The sequence below is a fragment of the Doryrhamphus excisus genome, linkage group LG4 (assembly GCF_037039965.1).
Source record: "Doryrhamphus excisus strain RoL-2023G ecotype Guam linkage group LG4, RoL_Dexc_Guam_v1.1, whole genome shotgun sequence".
NCBI classification, from domain to species: domain Eukaryota; kingdom Metazoa; phylum Chordata; class Actinopteri; order Syngnathiformes; family Syngnathidae; genus Doryrhamphus; species Doryrhamphus excisus.
The window spans coordinates 17193620-17214834 of NC_136360.1; the positions used below are offsets into that span (position 1 = coordinate 17193620).

Genomic DNA, 21215 nt, shown 5'->3' on the forward strand with positions numbered 1-21215 from the left:
GTTTCTGATTTGTGTGCATTTTTATCAAATACGTTTTTGATTCCACAACTTTTATGTGATTGCAGCAATATTATTATTATTATTAATTATTATTATTAACAATAATAATTTATTGTTATTATCATTGCTTATTTATTTTATGTAATTATTATTAATATAATAATAATAATTATCATTATTAATAACACTAATAATAAATAAATAATAATTGTTATTATTGTTATATTATTAACAATAATAATAATTATCATTATTATATTAATAATAATACTTATTATTATTAATATAAATATTGTTGTTATAATTATATAACATATAACATATTATAAATATAATATATAATATAATATAATATATAATTGTTATTATTGTTATATTATTAACAATAATAATAATTATCATTATTATATTAATAATAATACTTATTATTATTAATATAAATACTATAAAAATAGTAATAATAATAATATAATACAATTAATTAATATAATAATAATAATAATAATAATAATAATAATAATAATAATAATAATAATAATAATAATAATAATAATAATAATAATAATAATAATTATTATTATTATTATTATTATTATTACTTATTATTATTATTACTTATTATTATTATTATTATTATATTATTATAATTATTATAATAATAATAATTATTATTATTATTATTATTATTACTTATTATTATTATTATTATTATTGTTATATTTGGATTCATCCGGCCACCTCTACCCTGTACGGTTTAATAAAACTATTTTCAAACACATTTGAAAGCCAGGTAACCATGTTATTTCCGTATTTGATCCAGCTGTTACCCTGGAGCTCCATGTGCAGGGACAAAGCAGTCCCTCCCCGTGTGCCGCCTGCTCCGTTGCCTAGGCAACAAAGGTAGCGCGTCGGGCTGCTCGATGGAAGGAAAGATGGAGGAGAATCCTGTGAAAGACGCCGAGATTGGTGTGTACAAACCAGGCTTGCTTGAGTCGGTCCTCGTTGTTGTTCCAAGCGGATGGACGTCCAAACGTTGCGGGTGTTTTATTCCCCGTCTTGCTCCTCCATTTCAAGGCTTTTTAGCTAGCACGCTAACATCTTTTAGCTAGCAGGTGCATGCTTGTAAACAAGAGTGATGTCACCTGCTTGCTGTGAGCTATCTTTGCTACAATCCACGTTCGCTTTACCAAGTGGAAGAAAATATCACGGCGGTAGAGCCCGGAATATATTATTAACTGCTTGTCGTCTGTCATTTCTAGTTAGCTAGTTTAGCTGTTACCTAGATTAGCCTCCAGTGTAAACTGGCTGTGTTGCTAGCCACATTCCATGACCTCCTCCAGGGAAAGACGAACACTTTTGAACCTTTCACAGCCCGGATTGACTGACACGCGATTCATTTGCCTAATTAGGTGCTTACTTATCTCTGCTACTGTACTAATCTAATCTTCCTCTGGAATTATTAAAATGACTTTCTAACGTTAGCCCAATGTGCTGTTGGAAATGATGAGTTCAGGGTCATTAGGTAATATTTTTAGCACCTGGCGTCGACATACTGTATGTCTACTTGACCGACTTATGTAACATGTAATTTAGTAATAATAGTACATAAATTAAAGAATGAATATACAGTCATTGAAAACAAAATATTAGACCACAATTGTTTCTTTAACTTCTTGTTAATTTAAATTACAAAAATGTTATCTGAATAACACAATGAAGAATAACCAAAACACTGTTTTTGCAGTACAATGACGCTGATATTGGTGTAAGAACTCAATTAATTTTGGTTATGATCATAACATCATGGTACTGGTAAGATATATGATCTTAGATTAAACTCATAACAGTGTAATTTATGAGTATAATTGTAAAGAAAAATGTACCTTTTTAATTGTAGGAGGCATAAAAGTGAACAAAACATGAAGAAAACAAATATTTTTTTCCATGATTGTATCCAAATAGTTCTCCAAGTTTAAAACAAATACAATTTTTAAAAATACCAGTTTAAAAAAAATACATTAATAACTATGGCCTGTGGTGAGTCAACACATATGCGTATTCTTGGTCTTTTCATTTTCATTTTCAAACTTAAAAATGACTAAGGGAAAGAAAATCCAAATATAAGGCATTCAGAAGGTCCATTCAAAGAGTATTTTACACTGGTCGCTGGGTGTCGGTAATGTCACAATGAACAACCAGGAAGTACCCTGTTGAAGTACTCTCCCAATGCTAATGTGTCATGTATTTATATGTCATGTTACACGGGGTAGTACATATGTAAAGTTGACTATAGGGGTGTTATTTCATGTTCAGATGTCTCTCATAATGTTAAAATCCATATTTAGAAGGTTGTGAACAGGTTTTTTGTGCACTAATATTACCAATTAACAGTGATAAATGAGGGATCGTCGTACTGTTTAATTTACGACATTAAGATTTGAAGGTAGCATAATTAATAAAACAATGATCATATTTGTTTAGGCAATGGAGCTGGCAGCGAGGAGGCCTTGGTAGGGAATGTCACCAAACTCACAGTGAGCCCGCCAGGCTACACGGGATCTCCAAGAAAAGGACATCTGGTTTTTGATGCTTGCTTCGAAAGTGGTGAGTAGAATGTGGGAAAAAAAATGTAACGCTGAATAAAACCGAAAAATAGTTCCAAATACTGCTTGTGGAGCGATGGTGACGTGCTTACTTAATATATTTGACGGCGGTTCTCAAATGTTTGCCTCGATGAATTGGCTGCCTACTCAAACTTGCTCTGACAGTGAGGTCTTCATTTTGTATTTTAATTCTTTGCATGCATAAGCACAATTGTATTTGCTCAACCCTTATGTCATACTCCTTTCATTATCAAGGGTGTATTTATATGGCCTGCCATTGCCTGCTATAGTACAGATCCCACATGTCCATCGTCAATAGCTGTTAGTACCCTGCTAGCCAGCTGGATCTCAGTTTTTCCTTTGAGGAAACTGCTTGAAGTGACACAAATCATATTTTCCAGATTATAAGTGACACACATCTACGAGAATCATAGTTTTTTTGTAGGTTTTCACTACCGAGAGCGCACAAGACACATCAATTTGGCACTGGATTCTGGACGAATGAACAGAACAGCATCCCATCCCAGACTGGACTCTTAACTGAAACCAGCAAAATGCAACAGCATGGAAAGCACTCAGAACCCCCCTGACAATTTTAAGGCAAAATACGATCTCGGCATTCAATTTGGAAAAAACGAACCTTACTCAATTTTAATTGAAGACCCCTGTATATAGTATATTAAAATAAATACCATATATAATTTAACATGTAATGGTAATGGTAATGGTTTAATTTCATTTGAACATGCAGATTATACATCAGATTACAATTGAGTGCATCCCATAATCAGTTCACAGTTCCACATGTCCAAAAGGAGTAGGAAGAAGCAAAGCTTATTAAATCCTACCCCTCCATCTGGTACTTTTACAATCAGTAACTGTTACATTTGTTCACTTCCTGCTTTCCTAATATAATTCAAGTTTTTGTTTTTATATTTTATTATTTTTTTGTATTTTAAATAAAAAAATATTTTTAATTAAAAACATTTTTTTAATTTTTTTAAATTAATTTTTATTTTTTATTATTATTATTTCACGTACCAAAGTACGAGGTGATATGAGCATCCAATGACATAATGGGTACCATAGTAAGACTCTTCATCCTTGTATTTAGCAAAATTATTTTATTTATGAATTTATTTTATTAATTTTTATTAATTTTTATTAATTTTTTTTAGTTTTAAAATTTTCTTACAATTTTTTATTTTTTGTCCCGTACCAAAGTACGCGGTGATATGAGCATCCAATGCCATAATGGGTACCATAGTAAGTGTCAATATAGTGATATATATAGCACATCATGACTGGTTCAAGACTCTTCATCCTTGTATTTAGCAAATTTATTTTATCTATTAATTTATTTTATTAATTTTTATGAAAAAAAATTTAGTTTTTAATTTTTTTTTATCTTGTAGAGAAGTATTGGATGACATTTTTAGCTAATTCAAAACTTTTATTGGATGACATTTTTAGTTAATTCAATACTTTTCTACAAGAGAAATATGATCTTATTTGTGAAACAAATGAAACAGCATACAGGACTTTTTTTTGTTGTTGCAGAATATGTTAGAATTCTTGTCTACTTTGCAGTCCTTCTGTCTGTAAGTAATGTGCAACTACAATGATATGATACCTACGTGATATTGTAGTCATCACACTAATTTTGTCTATCTAGCTGCTGGGGTCGGCTACTGACTAAGTAAATACACACATGATTTTGAGTCCATTTTAATTCATTTAAAACACAAAAAATAATATTTGGCATTAGAATATGACTGATACATTTCTACACACTGCGAATTGTCTTCTTTGCTTTTCTTTTCTACATTTGCTCATTTCCACCAATGACATGGTCAGAGGAGCTGAGACATTGATTAATGGGTTCTGAGCTCCCAGTTGGAGATCAGCTAACATACCAGTATGTCTGCCTCCGGATGCATCCCCTGAATGATTTATGGAATTGATATATTAATATCTCTCCGGTAAATGCATTATTAAAGTTACAACGGGTGGGGGAGGAGGATGTTTGCTTGCTCATATCAAATGAACAGGGTTTACAGTATCTCACAAAAGTTAGTACAACCCTCACATTTGAGCAAATATTCATATATTTTATTAACTTTGTATCCTTTAAAAATTAAACTTGGACGTAAATAACTGAGGGTTGTCTGTGTACTTTGTAGACTGTAGGTGAGACACAATATTCATGCTTTTCAGCTCTTAGAGTTGAGGTTTCCCCAAATGAACTGCAGCTCTCTACCGGCAGCACTCATGCAGCCCCAAATGATGACGCTACTACCACCATGCTTGACTGTAGGTAGAGACATAATTTTCATGCTTCTCAGTTCTTGGAGTTCAAGTTTCCCCGAATGAACCGCAGCTCTTTACTGGCAGCACTCATGCAGCCCCAAATCATGATGTTACTACCACCATGTTTGACTGTAGGTAGACACAATTTTAATGCTTCTCAGTTCTTGGAGTTCAAGTTTCCCCGAATGAACCGCAGCTCTTTACTGGCAGCACTCGTGCAGCCCCAAATCATGATGTTACTACCACCATGCTTGACTGTAGGTAGAGACACAATTTTTATGCTTCTCAGTTCTTGGAGTTCAAGTTTCCCCGAATGAACCGCAGCTCTTTACTGGCAGCACTCGTGCAGCCCCAAATCATGATGTTACTACCACCATGCTTGACTGTAGGTAGAGACACAATTTTTATGCTTCTCAGTTCTTGGAGTTCAAGTTTCCCCGAATGAACCGCAGCTCTTTACTGGCAGCACTCATGCAGCCCCAAATCATGATGTTACTACCACCATGCTTGACTGTAGGTAGAGACACAATTTTTATGCTTCTCAGTTCTTGGAGTTCAAGTTTCCCCGAATGAACCGCAGCTCTTTACTGGCAGCACTCATGCTGCCCCAAATCATGATGTTACTACCACCATGCTTGACTGTAGGTAGAGACACAATTGCATTGCTTCTCAGATTCTTCAGACCCAACTCTTCTTGCAACTGAGTTGTTGAAAGTTATGTTGCCTCGGATGAACGACATCTCCTTCAGTGTTGGCAGCACTCATGCAGCCCCAACTCATGGCATTACTACCATGCTTTACTGTTGACCAGACCCAACTCTTCTTGCAACTGAGTCGTTGGAAGTCATGTTACCTCGGATGAACAACATCTCCTCCAGTGTTGGCAGCACTCATGCAGCCCCAAATATTGTCATTGCCACCATCATGCTTGATTGCAGGCAATACACAGTTGTCTTGCCACTCACTTGTTGGAATGAATGTTTCTCCTCAGTAAACCGCAGCTCTCCACATGACCACGACATGCTAACAATCATGCATGACTGTGAGCTAGCCACAATTATCTTGCCACTCTTTGGAATTCTTGTTTCCTTCAGTGAACCACAGCTTCTCTAGTGCTGCCGGCACTCATGCAGACACATGGCCATGCCACTGTCACCAACAGACTTGACTGCAGGTCATACACAAGGATTTTGTGCTATTTGTGTTTTTGTGAATTTGATCAAAATTGGCTAACAATCCCTCGAATGTCACGTCGTGCTGTAGTGACGCTTCAATTTAGGATCTTTGACTGACCAAGCGGAAGTACACTTTTAGCTTGACCTGTGCTCACTCATTACCACGTCTCATTAAACGTTATGGATTTCTTTGTAGGTACAGCTGAGGCAGGCATTACTTTCTCCAAAAAAAGCTTTTTACAAGTAATCATATATGCATGAAATTGCATTAAATTGACATCAATTTTTCATACCTCGGATTATATGCATGTATATGTTTTCTTTGAAATTATTTGAATTCTCTTACGTTCAGAAAGGTGTAGCCCCTTCCTGTGGTTGGCAACCATGTGTTCATTTCTGAAAGCATATACTATTTGTATAACAAAATATTATCCAGTGTTTAGATAGACACTCGTCGTGTAAGCTGTTTGCCAAAGGTATGAAACCCAATTTACATTTAGACGAGGCTAAACTCACACCGTTGTCAGCCATACGCACTGATGGACACCTTATTTACATACGGTGGGCGTCTCAAACACAACAGGTCACGCTAAACTATGACATACTCTGTCATTTTGTGCATGATTTCCGCAGAAGGAATGTGCAAATATTCATAGTCTACTTATAAAAATGCATACTCACTATAGAGCAGGGGTCTCAAACACGCGGCCCGCGGGCCAAATGTGGCCCGCAGGACACTAGTTTGAGGCCCCCGCCTTGATATGAAAGTTTAATGTTAGTGCGGCCTGCGCAAGTTTGATATGGATGCTGTATGGTATCATGTACCCAGAAAAAAATATTACGTTTTATTAATGTTCATGTTAAAGGTCAAATAACTGTTAATAGTTATCCTCCCTATCCGTGTGGAAGTGGTAAGTTTTTGGCTATTTAAATTTAAAGGAAATAACTTGAAGGCTACCGTTTAGGTCGCTAGCTCTCGAGTTTGCGAGTTAGCATGTGTCTCAAGACCCTGCAGTTGCGCAATATGTTGTAAATAAAAAAAGTATAAATGTGACTATAGTCGTGTTTTGTCATGTCTACAGGGCTCTAATAATGCTTTGTTTATTTTAATCTGAAAAAAATGATTTGTCTACCCACCAACTATATGTGGTTTCTTAAGTTTTTATTATTTGCCGTTTTATTATTATTATTATTATATTTATTTATTTATTACTGATTGATTGATTTTCTTTATTCTTGATTAGTTTATTTATTTTTCAGCTTATTTTGTGTAGAAAAATAAAAACTAATATATTTGAGAACAGTGGAATGTTTTATCAGAGCTTTTCTTGTAGAAAATTGGAACCAAAGCAAAGTTTTTTAAATTTTTTTGTTTTTAATAAATGCGTTTTTTTTTTTTTTGGAAAACCTGATGCGGCCCAGTCTCACCCGTACCCTAGCTCCAGTGGCCCCGAAGTAAATTGAGTTTGAGACCCCTGCTATAGAGAATAAACTTTGTTAATCTGCAAAACTTAAATTCGGTGTCTATTCTTATGTTCACAAGGCAAAGATTCCTTAACTTGATATCAAAACGCTAATTATTTTTGGAGTAAAATCCAAATGACATTCTTATCTAGCTTTGTCACATTTGTTTCCTCCCACAATCAAACTGTTTACATTTTCGGCTAAGTCCCGATTTCTTTTGTGAAAGCTTCCACACGATGTTGCTGACGAAAGTCCCATCTGTTGTAACAAAGGATGACACTGACAGAGCGGGGTTATTGTTTTCCTGCACCTCTGGACTTTGCAGATGTAATTAAACACTCACTGATTAGTCAAGACTGCAGCCTGCTGTCACCGACTTCTTTGGTCGAAGACGTCCCCCCCCCTCGACCCCCCCCCCCTCCCACGGGTGACAAATGTTTAATGGGGTCCATTGATAAGCACATCACAGACTCATCTGCTTTTGCAATCGATTCCGTCGATAGAATCGAACTTATGCGGCGGAATGCAGAACAGTCATGCACAGTCCGGTGTTTCTTTATGCTGCAGTCCAATAAAGAGTCCGGGCCTTTTGAGACTCTGGAAATAAAAAGTGAGGCCAACTGGTTAGCTTGTTAGCTCATCTAGAGCCCCTGCAGCACAAGAGCATCCAGTGTAAACATTGTATAACATGAGCGTAATGGTGACTATAGGGTTGTTATTTCATGTCTATAGGGCTCTAATGTTATAATCCCTATTCAGAAAATCAAATCGGTTATTGTCGGGTTTTAACCAATTAACTGCTATGAACAAGGGAATTCATTACCCGTCCTTGCCCTTGTTCGCCTCCAATTTTGTGTGGAAGTGGTACGCTTTGGGCTTCTTCCCTACTCTGTTTGAAACCCTTTATTCTTTCTTAGAAAAAAAATAAATGTGAGGCCAACTGGTTAGCTTGTTAGCTCATCTAGAGCCCCTGCAGCATAAGAGCATCCAGTGTAAAAAATGTATAATATGAGCGTAGTGGTGACTATAGGGGTGTTATTTCATGTCTATAGGGCTCTAATGTTATAATCCCTATTCAGAAAATCAAATCGGTTATTGTCGGGTTTTAACCAATTAACTGCTATGAACAAGGGAATTCATTACCCGTCCTTGCCCTCGTTACCCTCCAATTATGTGTGGAAGTGGTACATTTTGGGCTTCTTCCCTACTCTGTTTGAAACCCTTTATTCTTTCTTAGAAAAAATAAAATGTGAAGCCAACTGGTTAGCTTGTTAGCTCATCTAGAGCCCCTGCAGCACAAGAGCATCCAGTGTAAACATTGTATAATATAAGCGTAATGGTGACTATAGGGTTGTTATTTCATGTCTATAGGGCTCTAATGTTATAATCCCTATTCAGAAAATCAAATCGGTTATTGTCGGGTTTTAACCAATTAACTGCTATGAACAAGGGAATTCATTACCCGTCCTTGCCCTCGTTACCCTCCAATTATGTGTGGAAGTGGTACATTTTGGGCTTCTTCCCTACTCTGTTTGAAACCCTTTATTCTTTCTTAGAAAAAATAAAATGTGAAGCCAACTGGTTAGCTTGTTAGCTCATCTAGAGCCCCTGCAGCACAAGAGCATCCAGTGTAAACATTGTATAATATGAGCGTAATGGTGACTATAGGGTTGTTATTTCATGTCTATAGGGCTCTAATGTTATAATCCCTATTCAGAAAATCAAATCGGTTATTGTCGGGTTTTAACCAATTAACTGCTATGAACAAGGGAATTCATTACCCGTCCTTGCCCTTGTTCCCCTCCAATTATGTGTGGAAGTGGTACGTTTTGGGCTTCTTCCCTACTCTGTTTGAAACCCTTTATTCTTTCTTAGAAAAAAAATAAATGTGAGGCCAACTGGTTAGCTTGTTAGCTCATCTAGAGCCCCTGCAGCATAAGAGCATCCAGTGTAAACAATGTATAATATGAGTGTAGTGGTGACTATAGGGGTGTTATTTCATGTCTATAGGGCTCTAATGTTATAATCCCTATTCAGAGACTCAAATCGGTTATTGTCGGGTTTTAACCAATTAACTGCTATGAACAAGGGGATTTATTACCCGTCCTTGCCCTCGTTACCCTCCAATTATGTGTGGAAGTGGTACGTTTTGGGCTTCTTCCCTACTCTGTTTGAAACCCTTTATTCTTTCTTAGAAAAAATAAAATGTGAAGCCAACTGGTTAGCTTGTTAGCTCATCTAGAGCCCCTGCAGCACAAGAGCATCCAGTGTAAACATTGTATAATATGAGTGTAATGGTGACTATAGGGTTGTTATTTCATGTCTATAGGGCTCTAATGTTATAATCCCTGTTTAGAAAATCAAATCAGTTTTCCATGCCCAAACTATGAAGATATTTGATTTATTAGCAATGGAATTTATATAAAGGAAATTAATTTATTGTTGTCGGGTTTTAACCAATTAACTGCTATAAACAAGGGAATTTAACTAAGGTAATAACACTCTTAACGCGGAAAGTCAGGCAGAAGTATTGGGAATTTGCACCCAGTAGGTAATAGATTTTTCCTGTGAAAAATCCACCTGAACTAGCGATGCGCAATCCTGCTGATAGTTGACAGACAGTATGGAGAGTTTTTTTGTTTTATTATCATTCTAAACAGCTTAGTTTTTGGGGCTGGGGGTGGATGTTGCTGCCAAGCACTCCGCATGATGTACATTAATATTTATGATGTACACGACAATCATTTGTCACACGGTGTACAGGATCTGGGAATCCACTCCCACAGAAACAGATAAAAAAAAAAAAAAACACACATCAACAACAAAAAAACACGGCACTCTTAATCTCCCTTGTGCTATTCGGCATCTAAAACATTCATATTCAAATATATTTGAAAATATGAGCTACTGTTGCCACATTGACGCATCTCTGTAGGGTATACACTGCCAAACATGAACTGACACACATACTTTGGGTTTCGATTTGGGTGTTCAGACAACTATTTACACTCTCTCAAACCTGATTACTGTAATGCCTAGCCACTTCAACAAGCATGTAGACCTCACACCTAGGAGACCAGGGTTCAATTCCACCGTCGGTCATCTCTGTGTGGAGTTTGCATGTTCTCACCGTGCATGCGTGCGTTTTCTCCGGGCACTCCGGTTTCCTCCCACATTCCAAAAACATGCTAGGTGAATGTGAGTGTGAATGGTTGTTTGTCTATATGTGCCCTGTGATTGGCTAGCGACCAGTCCAGGGTGTACCCCGCTTCTCGCCCGAAGACAGCTGGGATAGGCTCCAGCACCCTCTGCGCAACCCTCATGAGAATAAGCGGTAGAAAATGAATTAATTAATGAACATTATTTGAGCCCTGAAGACATAAAATAACACCCCTATAGTCAGAAAGATAAAATCCAGAGACCGATATCGGGCTGATAATTATCGGTGACCGTTGTTGTCATCGGACAAAATGGTATTTATGAGTGGAAAACTTCAATTTTCCAGTGTAAACAAGAGCGGGACAACACTCTACTGTGATGAACGCTAAGTCAAGAGCTACATGTTGAGGCTGACTGACTCTGATGAATGAAAACGTAAATACAATGTGCCATTCTACTTATTTGATAGGCCAGTCATGGACGAAAAGAGCAAAAGGAACGTTATCTTGGCAGGCTAGTATGCTACACCAACAGGTGGTTGTGTGCGCACAGTGGAACTGTTCAGGACACCAAAACCATCAAAAAACCATTACGAAAACCATCAAAACATCGAAAAGAAATCACGTTTTTTTCCACATAACTAGCCGCTACAAGTGAACGGATTATTGGTAATTGGAATAATTAGGATGAAAATCGCATTATCCATGTGTAGCTTGAGACGTCCACTTCATCTCCACAGTGGGAAGGGGCAACGGCGAATCAAGAAAGGAGTTTAAAGTCAGCTGACTGATGAGATGAGATCCACCCAAACTACCATTGCGATCGATGGCGACATGCTAAATAGTTAGCAAATGCCATAACAATCATAAGATACCGCCAAAACAAGATACCGGTGCTTGATAAGAGTGGACAAAAGGAGAAATATCATTTTTGCAGTTTTTCCAGTCCACCCATGCTCCAGTGACTTTCTCGTTTCAATATAAACGAAGAAAGCCAAGCCCGAGGACAGCAGTGAGATATGCAGGCAAGCCGCACATATCTGATGATGTACAGACCTGCCTTCACATTCTGAAGAGAGTGCAATTTTCAAGCTAGCCTTTTATAATTGTATCCCCCCCCCCTCCCTTCCTTCCTTCCTTCCAGAAGACCCTACAGCAAGACTGGTGTGATCCATCTGAAGTGGTCGCTGTAGTAATGGGTCATAGTGATGCGTTCACCATTGGTAATGGTTTAATTGTGTTATCAATCTCATCCAGATGGTGATTCAGCCCCACAGCTTTAGGCCCCGGCTACTGTCAAACATGAAGCCTTCATATGAGTGGAACTGCCAGCTTAAAACGGTAGGTTAGCTGTGGCTTTGCACTAACCAAGTCGTTTCATGCCATCGTTTTACGAGCTAATTAACTCAAACCTACAGGGACGGAGGACGGGCTCGACTCGGTTATGTGCCTTTTTTTTTTCCAGGAGCTTCGCATTTCGCTCTACTACGTACTAAGAGCATCCTTAGAAGAAGCTACAATCGCAGATAAAAGTGCAGGGACCTAAGGAGTCCTTGGCAAGCCCAAGGCAACAAGAAGGTCAACAGGCCTACTTAGAAGGCCTGTTATCATCTGGCTAACATGTTATCAGAGAGCCTGCAGTAGTGTTTATTTACAGTTATTGCTCCCTCTGGGTGCACACTTCAATGGCCTGGGGCTGATTGCGCTGTAATGAGTTCAGTAACACTTGGGGCCGATGCGGCAAGAGAAACAAGAGAGGCAAGAAATCACTAGCCAATAACCGATAGGTCAGATTGAAAACAACTGTAAGGAACAAGAGAAAACAACATATTGGAAATGTCAGGCTAGCGGACAAAACTCTGATTATTTTCACGGAACCTGAAGCACGGGATGTTGCCCGATTCAGATTTGGTAAAATCCACCGAAGTAAACAACTCAGATCTCCATCGTCGTGCCCGTCTATTTTTGTGACAAATTGTGATGTTTGTTAGCTTTTGATGACGTAGGCTGCACTCGCATCTGATAAATATTGCATTTATTACCCGTCCTTGCCCTCGTTACCCTCCAATTATGTGTGGAAGTGATACATTTTGGGCTTCTTCCCTACTCTATTTAAAACCCTTTATTCTATCTTAGAAAAAATCAAATGTGAGGCCAACTGGTTAGCTTCTTAGCTCATCAGCTTGCGAGCTAGCGGCTGCGCATCCAGTGTAAACAACGCATAATATGAGTGTAATGGTGACTATAGGGTTGTTATTTCATGTCTATAGGGCTCTAATGTTATAATCCCTATTCAGAAAATCAAATCGGTTATTGTCGGTTTTAACCAATTAACTGCTATAAACAAGGGAATTTATTACCCGTCCTTGCCCTCGTTACCCTCCAATTATGTGTGGAAGTGGTACGTTTTGGGCTTCTTCCTTACTCTATTTAAAACCCTTTATTCTTTCTTAGAAAAAATAAAATGTGAGGCCAACTGGTTAGCTTCTTAGCTCATCAGCTTGCGAGCTAGCGGCTGAGCATCCAGTGGAAACAACGCATAATATGAGTGTAATGGTGACTATAGGGTTGTTATTTCATGTCTATAGGGCTCTAATGTTATAATCCCTATTCAGAAAATCAAATCGGTTATTGTCGGGTTTTAACCAATTAACTGCTATAAACAAGGGAATTTATTACCCGTCCTTGCCCTCGTTACCCTCCAATTATGTGTGGAAGTGGTACGTTTTGGGCTTCTTCCCTACTCTGTTTAAAACCTTTTATTCTTTCTTAGAAAAAAAAATAATTGTGAGGCCAACTGGTTAGCTTGTTAGCTCATCAGTTTGCGAGCTAGCGGCTGTCTAGAACTCCTGCAGCATAAGAGCATTCAGTATAAACAATGTATAATATGAGTGTAATGGTGACTATAGGGGTGTTATTTCATGTCTATAGGGCTCTAATGTTATAATCCCTATTTAGAAAATCAAATCAGTTTTTCATGCCCAAACTATGAAGATATTTGATTTATTAGCGATGGAGTTGATATAGTAGAAATTAATTTATTGTTGTCGGGTTTTAACCAATTAACTGCTATAAACGAGGGAAAACTTTGAGGAAAAAAAAGTTAAATCGGGATTGACTTGCAGTGTGAACGCAGCCTTAGAACATCATACAAACGACACATGGAAGACCAAAAATCATAATTAATACCACCTTTGACTATTGGAAATGTCGATTAAAACTTGTGACTGCTAGCATTTGCTGACATTTTGCAAAGATGAGGTTCTGGTTGGCTCATATCGGTGCCATCAACAATTAACTTATATAACACTGTTCTTGTTTGTACCACTTTCTGGCAGAGCAGGCTTCCGACTGCCACTTTGGGAATGTTTTCCGTCAATGATTAGACATGATATAATAGAACAGGTCCAAATGTCAGGCAGCATTCTTGGATCATTTGCTTACTTGGCTTTTCCTTGCTATTATCCCGATGCTATTATCCATCCTGCACATTTCAGCAACCGTTTTCATTACTGTACATCTTCTCAAGCGATAATACTATGGATATACTTTAGAGTAGTGAATGCATGGCTTGTATAGCGGTATAGATTTATTCCCCGGTGAACACATGGCCATTGTTGTCTAAATAGCTGGGAATCCGAGTCGGGCGATAATTGCGTCAAGCATGGTAGCGGTAGCGGCATGAATCCTGCCAGCGCTGGTGAGCTGTGGTTCTTTAATGGAAAGTCCGACATGTACTAAATAAACTGAATAATCAATGTCACAAACATCGCATAGAAACAAATGACCAATAAATAGCATCCATCAAAAGCAACACCCCTACCCCCAATAACCCGACTTTATCTCAAATATATCTTTCGACATTTCCCTTGGCTTCAAAGGAGGAGAAGAAGTGAAGAGAGGAATTTTAGTGATCTGAGCAGTGAAGCGTCTCTGTTGCTGCCAAGGACATGTAAGAGAGACAGAGCGGCTAAGAGTGCCTCTCAATACATCACATGTCAGGAGTACGCCCTCACATTCAGATGAATGGATCTTCGTTTGGAAAGCCCTCAAGAGTCAGAGTAATTTAAGGTCACTGAGCTTCATGGGAAAAAAAAAAAGAAACATAGCAGGCAGAAAGAAAAAGAAAAAGGTAACAAGAGCGAGGAGTCACATCTTATATATTATTTCTCCAATTAAGCTAACTGAATGTAGTTTTTTAAGTTAAAGAAATAGTAATGTAATTTCTACTATATCAACTCCATCGCTAATAAATCAAATATCTTCATAGTTTGGGCATGAAAAACTGATTTGATTTTCTAAATAGGGATTATAACATTAGAGCCCTATAGACATAAAATAACACCCCTATAGTCACCATTACGCTCATATTATGCATTGTTTACACTGGATGCTCTTATGCTGCATGGGCTCTAGACAGCCGCTAGCTCGCAAGCTGATGAGCTAACAAGCTAACCAGTTGGACTCACATTTATTTTTTCTAAGAAAGAATAAAGGGTTTTAAACAAAGTAGGAAAGAAGCCCAAAATGTACCACTTCCACATATAATTGGAGGGGAACAAGGGCAAGGACGGGTAATAAATTCCCTTGTTTATAGCAGTTAATTGGTTGAAACCCGACAATAACCGATTTGATTTTCTGAATAGGGTTGATAACATTAGAGCCCTATAGACATGAAATAACACCCCTATAGTCACCATTACACTCATATTATACATTGTTTACACTGGATGCTCTTACGCTGCAGGGGCTCTAGATGAGCTAACAAGCTGGCCTCACATTTATGAGCTAACAAGCTAACCAGTTGGCCTCACATTTATTTTTTCTCAGAAAGTATAAAGGGTTTCAAACGGAGTAGGGAAGAAGCTCAAAATGTACCACTTCCACGCATAATTGGAGGGGAACAAGGGCAAGCACGGGTAATAAATTCCCTTGTTTACAGCAGTTAATTGGTTAAAACCTGACAATAACCGATTTGATTTTCCCACCAGCTTCTGACCACACATGGGTGGGCCCCTTGCAGATTTACCTTCCATCAATTAATGGTAATGGTAATGGTTTAATTTCATTTGAACATGCATCAGATTCCAATTGAGTGCATCCCATAATCAGTTCCCAGTTCCACATGTCCAAAAGGAGTAGGAAGAAGCAAAGCTTATTAAATCCTACCCCTCCATCTGGTACTTTTACAATCAGTAACTGTTACATTTGTTCACTTCCTGCTTTCCTAATATAATTCAAGTTTTTGTTTTTATAATTTATTCTTTTTTATTTAAAAAATATATATTTTACATTTTTTTAAAAATATTTTTTTAATTAATTTTTATTTTTTATTATTATTATTTTTAGTTACGTACTTAATTTAATGTATTTTATATATATTTTTTATATATATTTTTTTGTCCCGTACCGAAGTACGAGGTGATATGAGCATCCAATGCCATAATGGGTACCATAGTAAGTGTCAATATAGTGATATATATAGCACATCATGACTGGTTCAAGACTCTTCATCCTTGTATTTAGCAAACATCAACTGCTTGTATTGTTTCTTGAATTGGCTCATCGTTGTGCATTGTTTGATTTCCTTACTCAATCCATTCCATAGTTTGATTCCACATACTGAAATGCTATGGCTAGCATAACGTAGTCCTAGCATAGAAGTGTTTCAAATGTACTTCTTCCCTGAGATCATATTTCTCCTCTCTTGTAGAGAAGTATTGGAGGACATTTTTAGCTAATTGCTTATTTTTAGCCTTATGCATTATTTTAGCTGTTTGAAGATGAACTATATCAGCAAGTTGAAGTATTTGTCATTTTACAAATAAGGAGTTAGTATGTTCTCTGTAGGCGGCATTATGAATTATCCTTACTGACCTTTTTTGCAGTACATTTAGCGAGTGAAGATTTCTTTTATAGTTATTAGCCCATATTTCCACACAATAAGTAAGATATGGTAGAACCAGAGAGCAATAAAGAGTGTGGAGTGATTTCTGATTGAGAACAAATTTTGCTTTGTTCAATAGTGATTTTTTTTTTTTTTTACCATGTTTTACCATTTAAAATATGTAACGTAAGTGAGTATACCTGTTAGGTGGGTGGGTAGTTTCTAGAAACTTGGAAGGTGACCTCTTTAATCTGGCCTGCAGATGAAGTGATAAGGCATCAAGAGAGAAGGCAGGTTTTAAGAAATCATGAGGCTGGAGATTGATGTTGCCTTAGTGACAACTTGCCTTGGAAAAAAAGACAGACAGGGATGGAAAAAAAAAAAAAAAAACGTTTAGCTGCAGGACTAAACTAAACCCCAACACTGAGGCTGCTGGCTGGAATCAATTCTGTCTTTATCAGCCCCCCTCGTCTGTGTCCAGGAGTCCTGCCCACACAGCAAAGGAGCTGAAGGGGGGAACGGATATGTTTTCCGATAATGAAATTGAACACAGCAAAAATGGGTTTAAAAAGGTGCCTGGCTCCAGTCCCTTAGCGGTACAGCACTCTTTTAATCTCGAGTCTATTAGCTAAGAAAGCTGCGGTCAACCTGCTGCTGCCTTGTGTGGGCCTGCACCTTTATAGCATGGTGCAAAACCTCTCAAATAATTCTGATAATGTACAGTATTTTACATATAACACATAAAAACGAGGACATTAAGAGCCCACCTGTTGACCAATGGTGTGTTAAAATTCAGAACATGACAAGGCGCAACACTGTAACCACGCAGTCCATTTCATTTGGAAACAACTGCTATTACCACAGTAATGGCTGACTGTGCGACGGACTTCCACCTCAGGCCTCGGGCGGGCGGACGGGACCGCTGCCGTTGCCGCTGCTGTGTGATGATCCATCTGCATGGCAGAGACCATCTATCCGGCGGATGGCTACAGGCTGCAGACCGGCCCATTGTGTGGGCTGGGAACTGTGACTGCTCCCTCTTGTACATCTGTAATGGGATTACATTAGCCAGGTTCTTCTGCCCCCCTCTTCAGATGAATTTCGCCTCTCCTGCAGACATACTCGTGTGTATGCTGAATATTTACTTGATTGTAACGGGTTGTGATATTTTAAATTTTGTTTCTTGTGATACTTTTTGTGGGTGAACAACCTGCATGAATTCCGCTCAACTTCTCATAGCTGATGATGTCATTAGCCATGTTTACATGAGGAGTTTTTCTCTTTCCGAATGATCTTTCCGAAAACAATGGTATACATCAGTTGGCTAGCTAGCACGTTTATTGAATACCGTTCAGAATCTGGGTGAAATTGTACATGTTGGCATCAAGGTTTATCTGAATGAACTGTAGGTCAGTATTTATGATTTTAGAAATACAGAGTTAGTATGTTCTCTGTAGGCAGCATTATGAATTATCCTTACTGACCTTTTTTTGCAGTACATTTAGCGAGTGAAGATTGCTTTTATAGTTATTAGCCCATATTTCCACACAATAAGTAAGATATGGTAGAACCAGAGAGCAATAAAACTTCTATTTTTGTTTTGTTTGTTTTGTAAACTAGTATAACAGTATATTACAACTTAATAAAAATCATCTTTATTATTAAGCTCATACTATTAAAATACTAATTTACTCGTCATATGATGCTGTTATTAAAATCTGACTTTTTCTTGGTGGATGGCAGCTTTTTTTCTCAATATTTTTGACCTTATTTTCAGAAAATAACTGCTGATGTTTTCTGTTCATGTGGGGTTTTTTTTGTTGTGTGTCCAAATTCTAGTCTAGGGGCCATTTTTATTGGTCTGATGCATATAATAAAAAAAACAAACAAAAGAAAAAAAAAAGAACGCACCCTGCCAACTTTCCGTTTGAGCGGGTACAAGATACCTCAATCAGATTGGGGAAAGGGATATTCCACCCCCATGAATCCGATTATATATTCATTGGGATTGGCACTTTTCTTTCGGAATGAGGTGTATACAAAGGTTAGATTTTTTCCGTTTGAGCAAATAAACCCAATGCAATTGGAATTTGGAATTTGGGTCCATGTATACATGGCTACTATGTCTGTAAACTAGTTGAAATCAACAGGGATAAATGCGTTTTTCTTGATGGCGGCCATGCTTTTCCACTACTTTTGTTCAAATTCTACAGGCATGTTCTTGTCCAACTCCTAAATGGGTCTACCGAGTTTGGTGGTGATTCGGCTAAATACCCTGAAGTTACTGTGGGTGTTTTTCGTGAGCACTCTGGGGTTTCATAACTGCACCACCACTATGTTTTATCAGAAAATGATATTTTGACATTTTCACCTTTTTGTGTGGATGAGAAATTAACAATGCAAACAAATAGTCTTGAAAGCAACATGGGCTATGCTAGTGTCCATTTAGTACTACAGTATTTCTTCCTGTTTCTAAGAGGCTGTCAACATTTTCAGCCAAGTTTTTTTGGGCACCACCAGGGTCAAGCTGCTCATTTAAAAATGTGCAAATGTCCTTGTATCCTCTCTCAAGCACAAATACGTCTGTTAAACGTAGCCCGTCAAGACACCAATGAAGAACATGATGAAGAAAAATCACAAGAGGAATGGACCTCATGTTCTCAAGGACCAGATGTTGTCTGTTCTTCACACAACCTTAACTTTCATTCATTCATTCATTTTCTACCGCTTTTCCTTACGAGGGTTGCGGGGGTGCTGGAGCCTATCCCAGCTGTCTTCGGGCGAGAGGCGGGGTACACCATGGACTGGTCGCCAGCCAATCACAAGGCACATATAGACAAACAACCATTCACACTCACATTCATACCTATGGACAATTTGGAGTCGCTAATTAACCTAGCATGTTTTTGGAATGTGGGAGGAAACCGGAGTACCCGGAGAAAACCCACGCATGCACGGGGAGAACATGCAAACTCCACACAGAGATAGCCGAGGGTGGAATTGAACCCTGGTCTCCTAGCTATGAGGTCTGCGCCCTAACCACTCGTCCGCCGTGCAGCCCACTATGAAAATATAAAATTTTTAAACAAGCAATGCTACTTTGTGGAAATTCACTTATCACGGACAGGTAACCAATTATCAGTGATAAACGAGGGATTACTGTATAACCGTATGGAATGTCCTGAAGAAGAAAGGGTCGAGGGTGGAATTGAACCCTGGTCTCCTAGCTGTGAGGTCTGCGTGCTAACCACTCAACCAACCTTAACTTCATTCACACAAATATATCTCGTCTTTAAAAAAACTAAATAAATTTTTTGGTTTTTATTGGTTTTCACTAGCAGCAAGTCCTCTCCTCGTGAGCCCCCCCCCCCCCCCATCTTGGTTATATGTATTTCTCTAAAAGGGCAGCCACACAGAAAGCAGTTGATGTTAGTATGGAACTAAATGACATGGCATTGATTTAAATGCTCAGGCCACCAAAGTGTTTGAATGCGGAGCTAGCCACCATAAAATTAAAACAGGGATCAATGGTGTGTCATATCCTTGCTGCTTCGCGGGCTGAACGTGTAATTCGGACTTGGAGGCTGCAGCCATCTCTCACGTCAGGGCCTCCGGCGTTGGGCTCAATAACGCAGCCACCCATGGCTGCTGTCTGTTAGGACCCACGCTGCAGTGTGCACCTGAAGTGAAACTGAAGGGTGTCCATTAGCGGTAGCGTTTCTCCGATCTACTGGTGGTGGTACGTTGGAGGCGGATGTAGTGATGTGATTGTGGAATCTGCATAATTGGCCATGATGCACTCGCAAAAACGTGGAAAGCAGCAGGTGGCCACAGCGGCACTCGTTGAGAAGAGCGATACGTGAGCGATACGTGCTTTCATGTCAGCGTCGCCAAAAGACTCTTCCATAAATTTGTTACTTTTTATTAAAAAGTAACAATGGTATACATGGAAAGGAATATTCCAATCTCTTATCTACATGCATCGCTATAATCAACCAGAATAGTTAATGGGGCATGCCCAGTAAAATGTAAACATCAACATTATGTGCGGTTTTGAAAAGTTTGGATCAAAAACAAACTATCCTGATGTCGCATCAAGATTCAGAACTGTGTGAATCCGATTATATATTCATTCGGATTATCAATGGGGCATGCCCAGTAAAATGTAAACATCAACATCATGTGCGGTTTTGAAAAGTTTGGATCAAAAACAAACTTTCCTGATGTCGCATACAAAAACGACATCAGGGATTCAAAACTGTGTGAAGTAGGTACAGCCACGACAGTAGTACTTGTTATTATAAATACGAGGGTGATAATTGTTATTATTCTTTTGTTATTGTTGTCCTAGTCCAAGATGTACCCCAATAATGTTCCCATAATATTTTGACATTAGTCTTATAACTAATAACCTTATAATAAGTCTTATAACCTCAATCGGATTGGGGAAAGGAATATTCCACCCCCGTGAATCCGATTATATATTCATTCGGATTGTCAATGGGGCATGCCCAGTAAAATGTAAACATCAACATCACGTGCGGTTTTGAAAAGTTTGGATCAAAAACAAACTTTCCTGATGTTGCATCAAAAAACGACATCAGGGATTCAGAACTGT

General features: G+C 38.2%; 1 protein-coding gene across 1 annotated transcript in view; it reads left to right on the plus strand.

The window, feature by feature from the left end:
• Positions 1-857: 857 nt before the first annotated feature.
• The window catches only part of agbl4 (AGBL carboxypeptidase 4), a 388105-nt gene continuing 367747 nt past the window's right edge, over positions 858-21215 (plus strand). Inside the window, exons 1-2 of the mRNA XM_058073430.2 lie at positions 858-966; positions 2482-2604. Coding sequence (XP_057929413.2) covers positions 921-966; positions 2482-2604 — 169 coding nt within the window. The 5' untranslated portion in view covers positions 858-920. The remainder of the gene's footprint in view (positions 967-2481; positions 2605-21215) is intronic.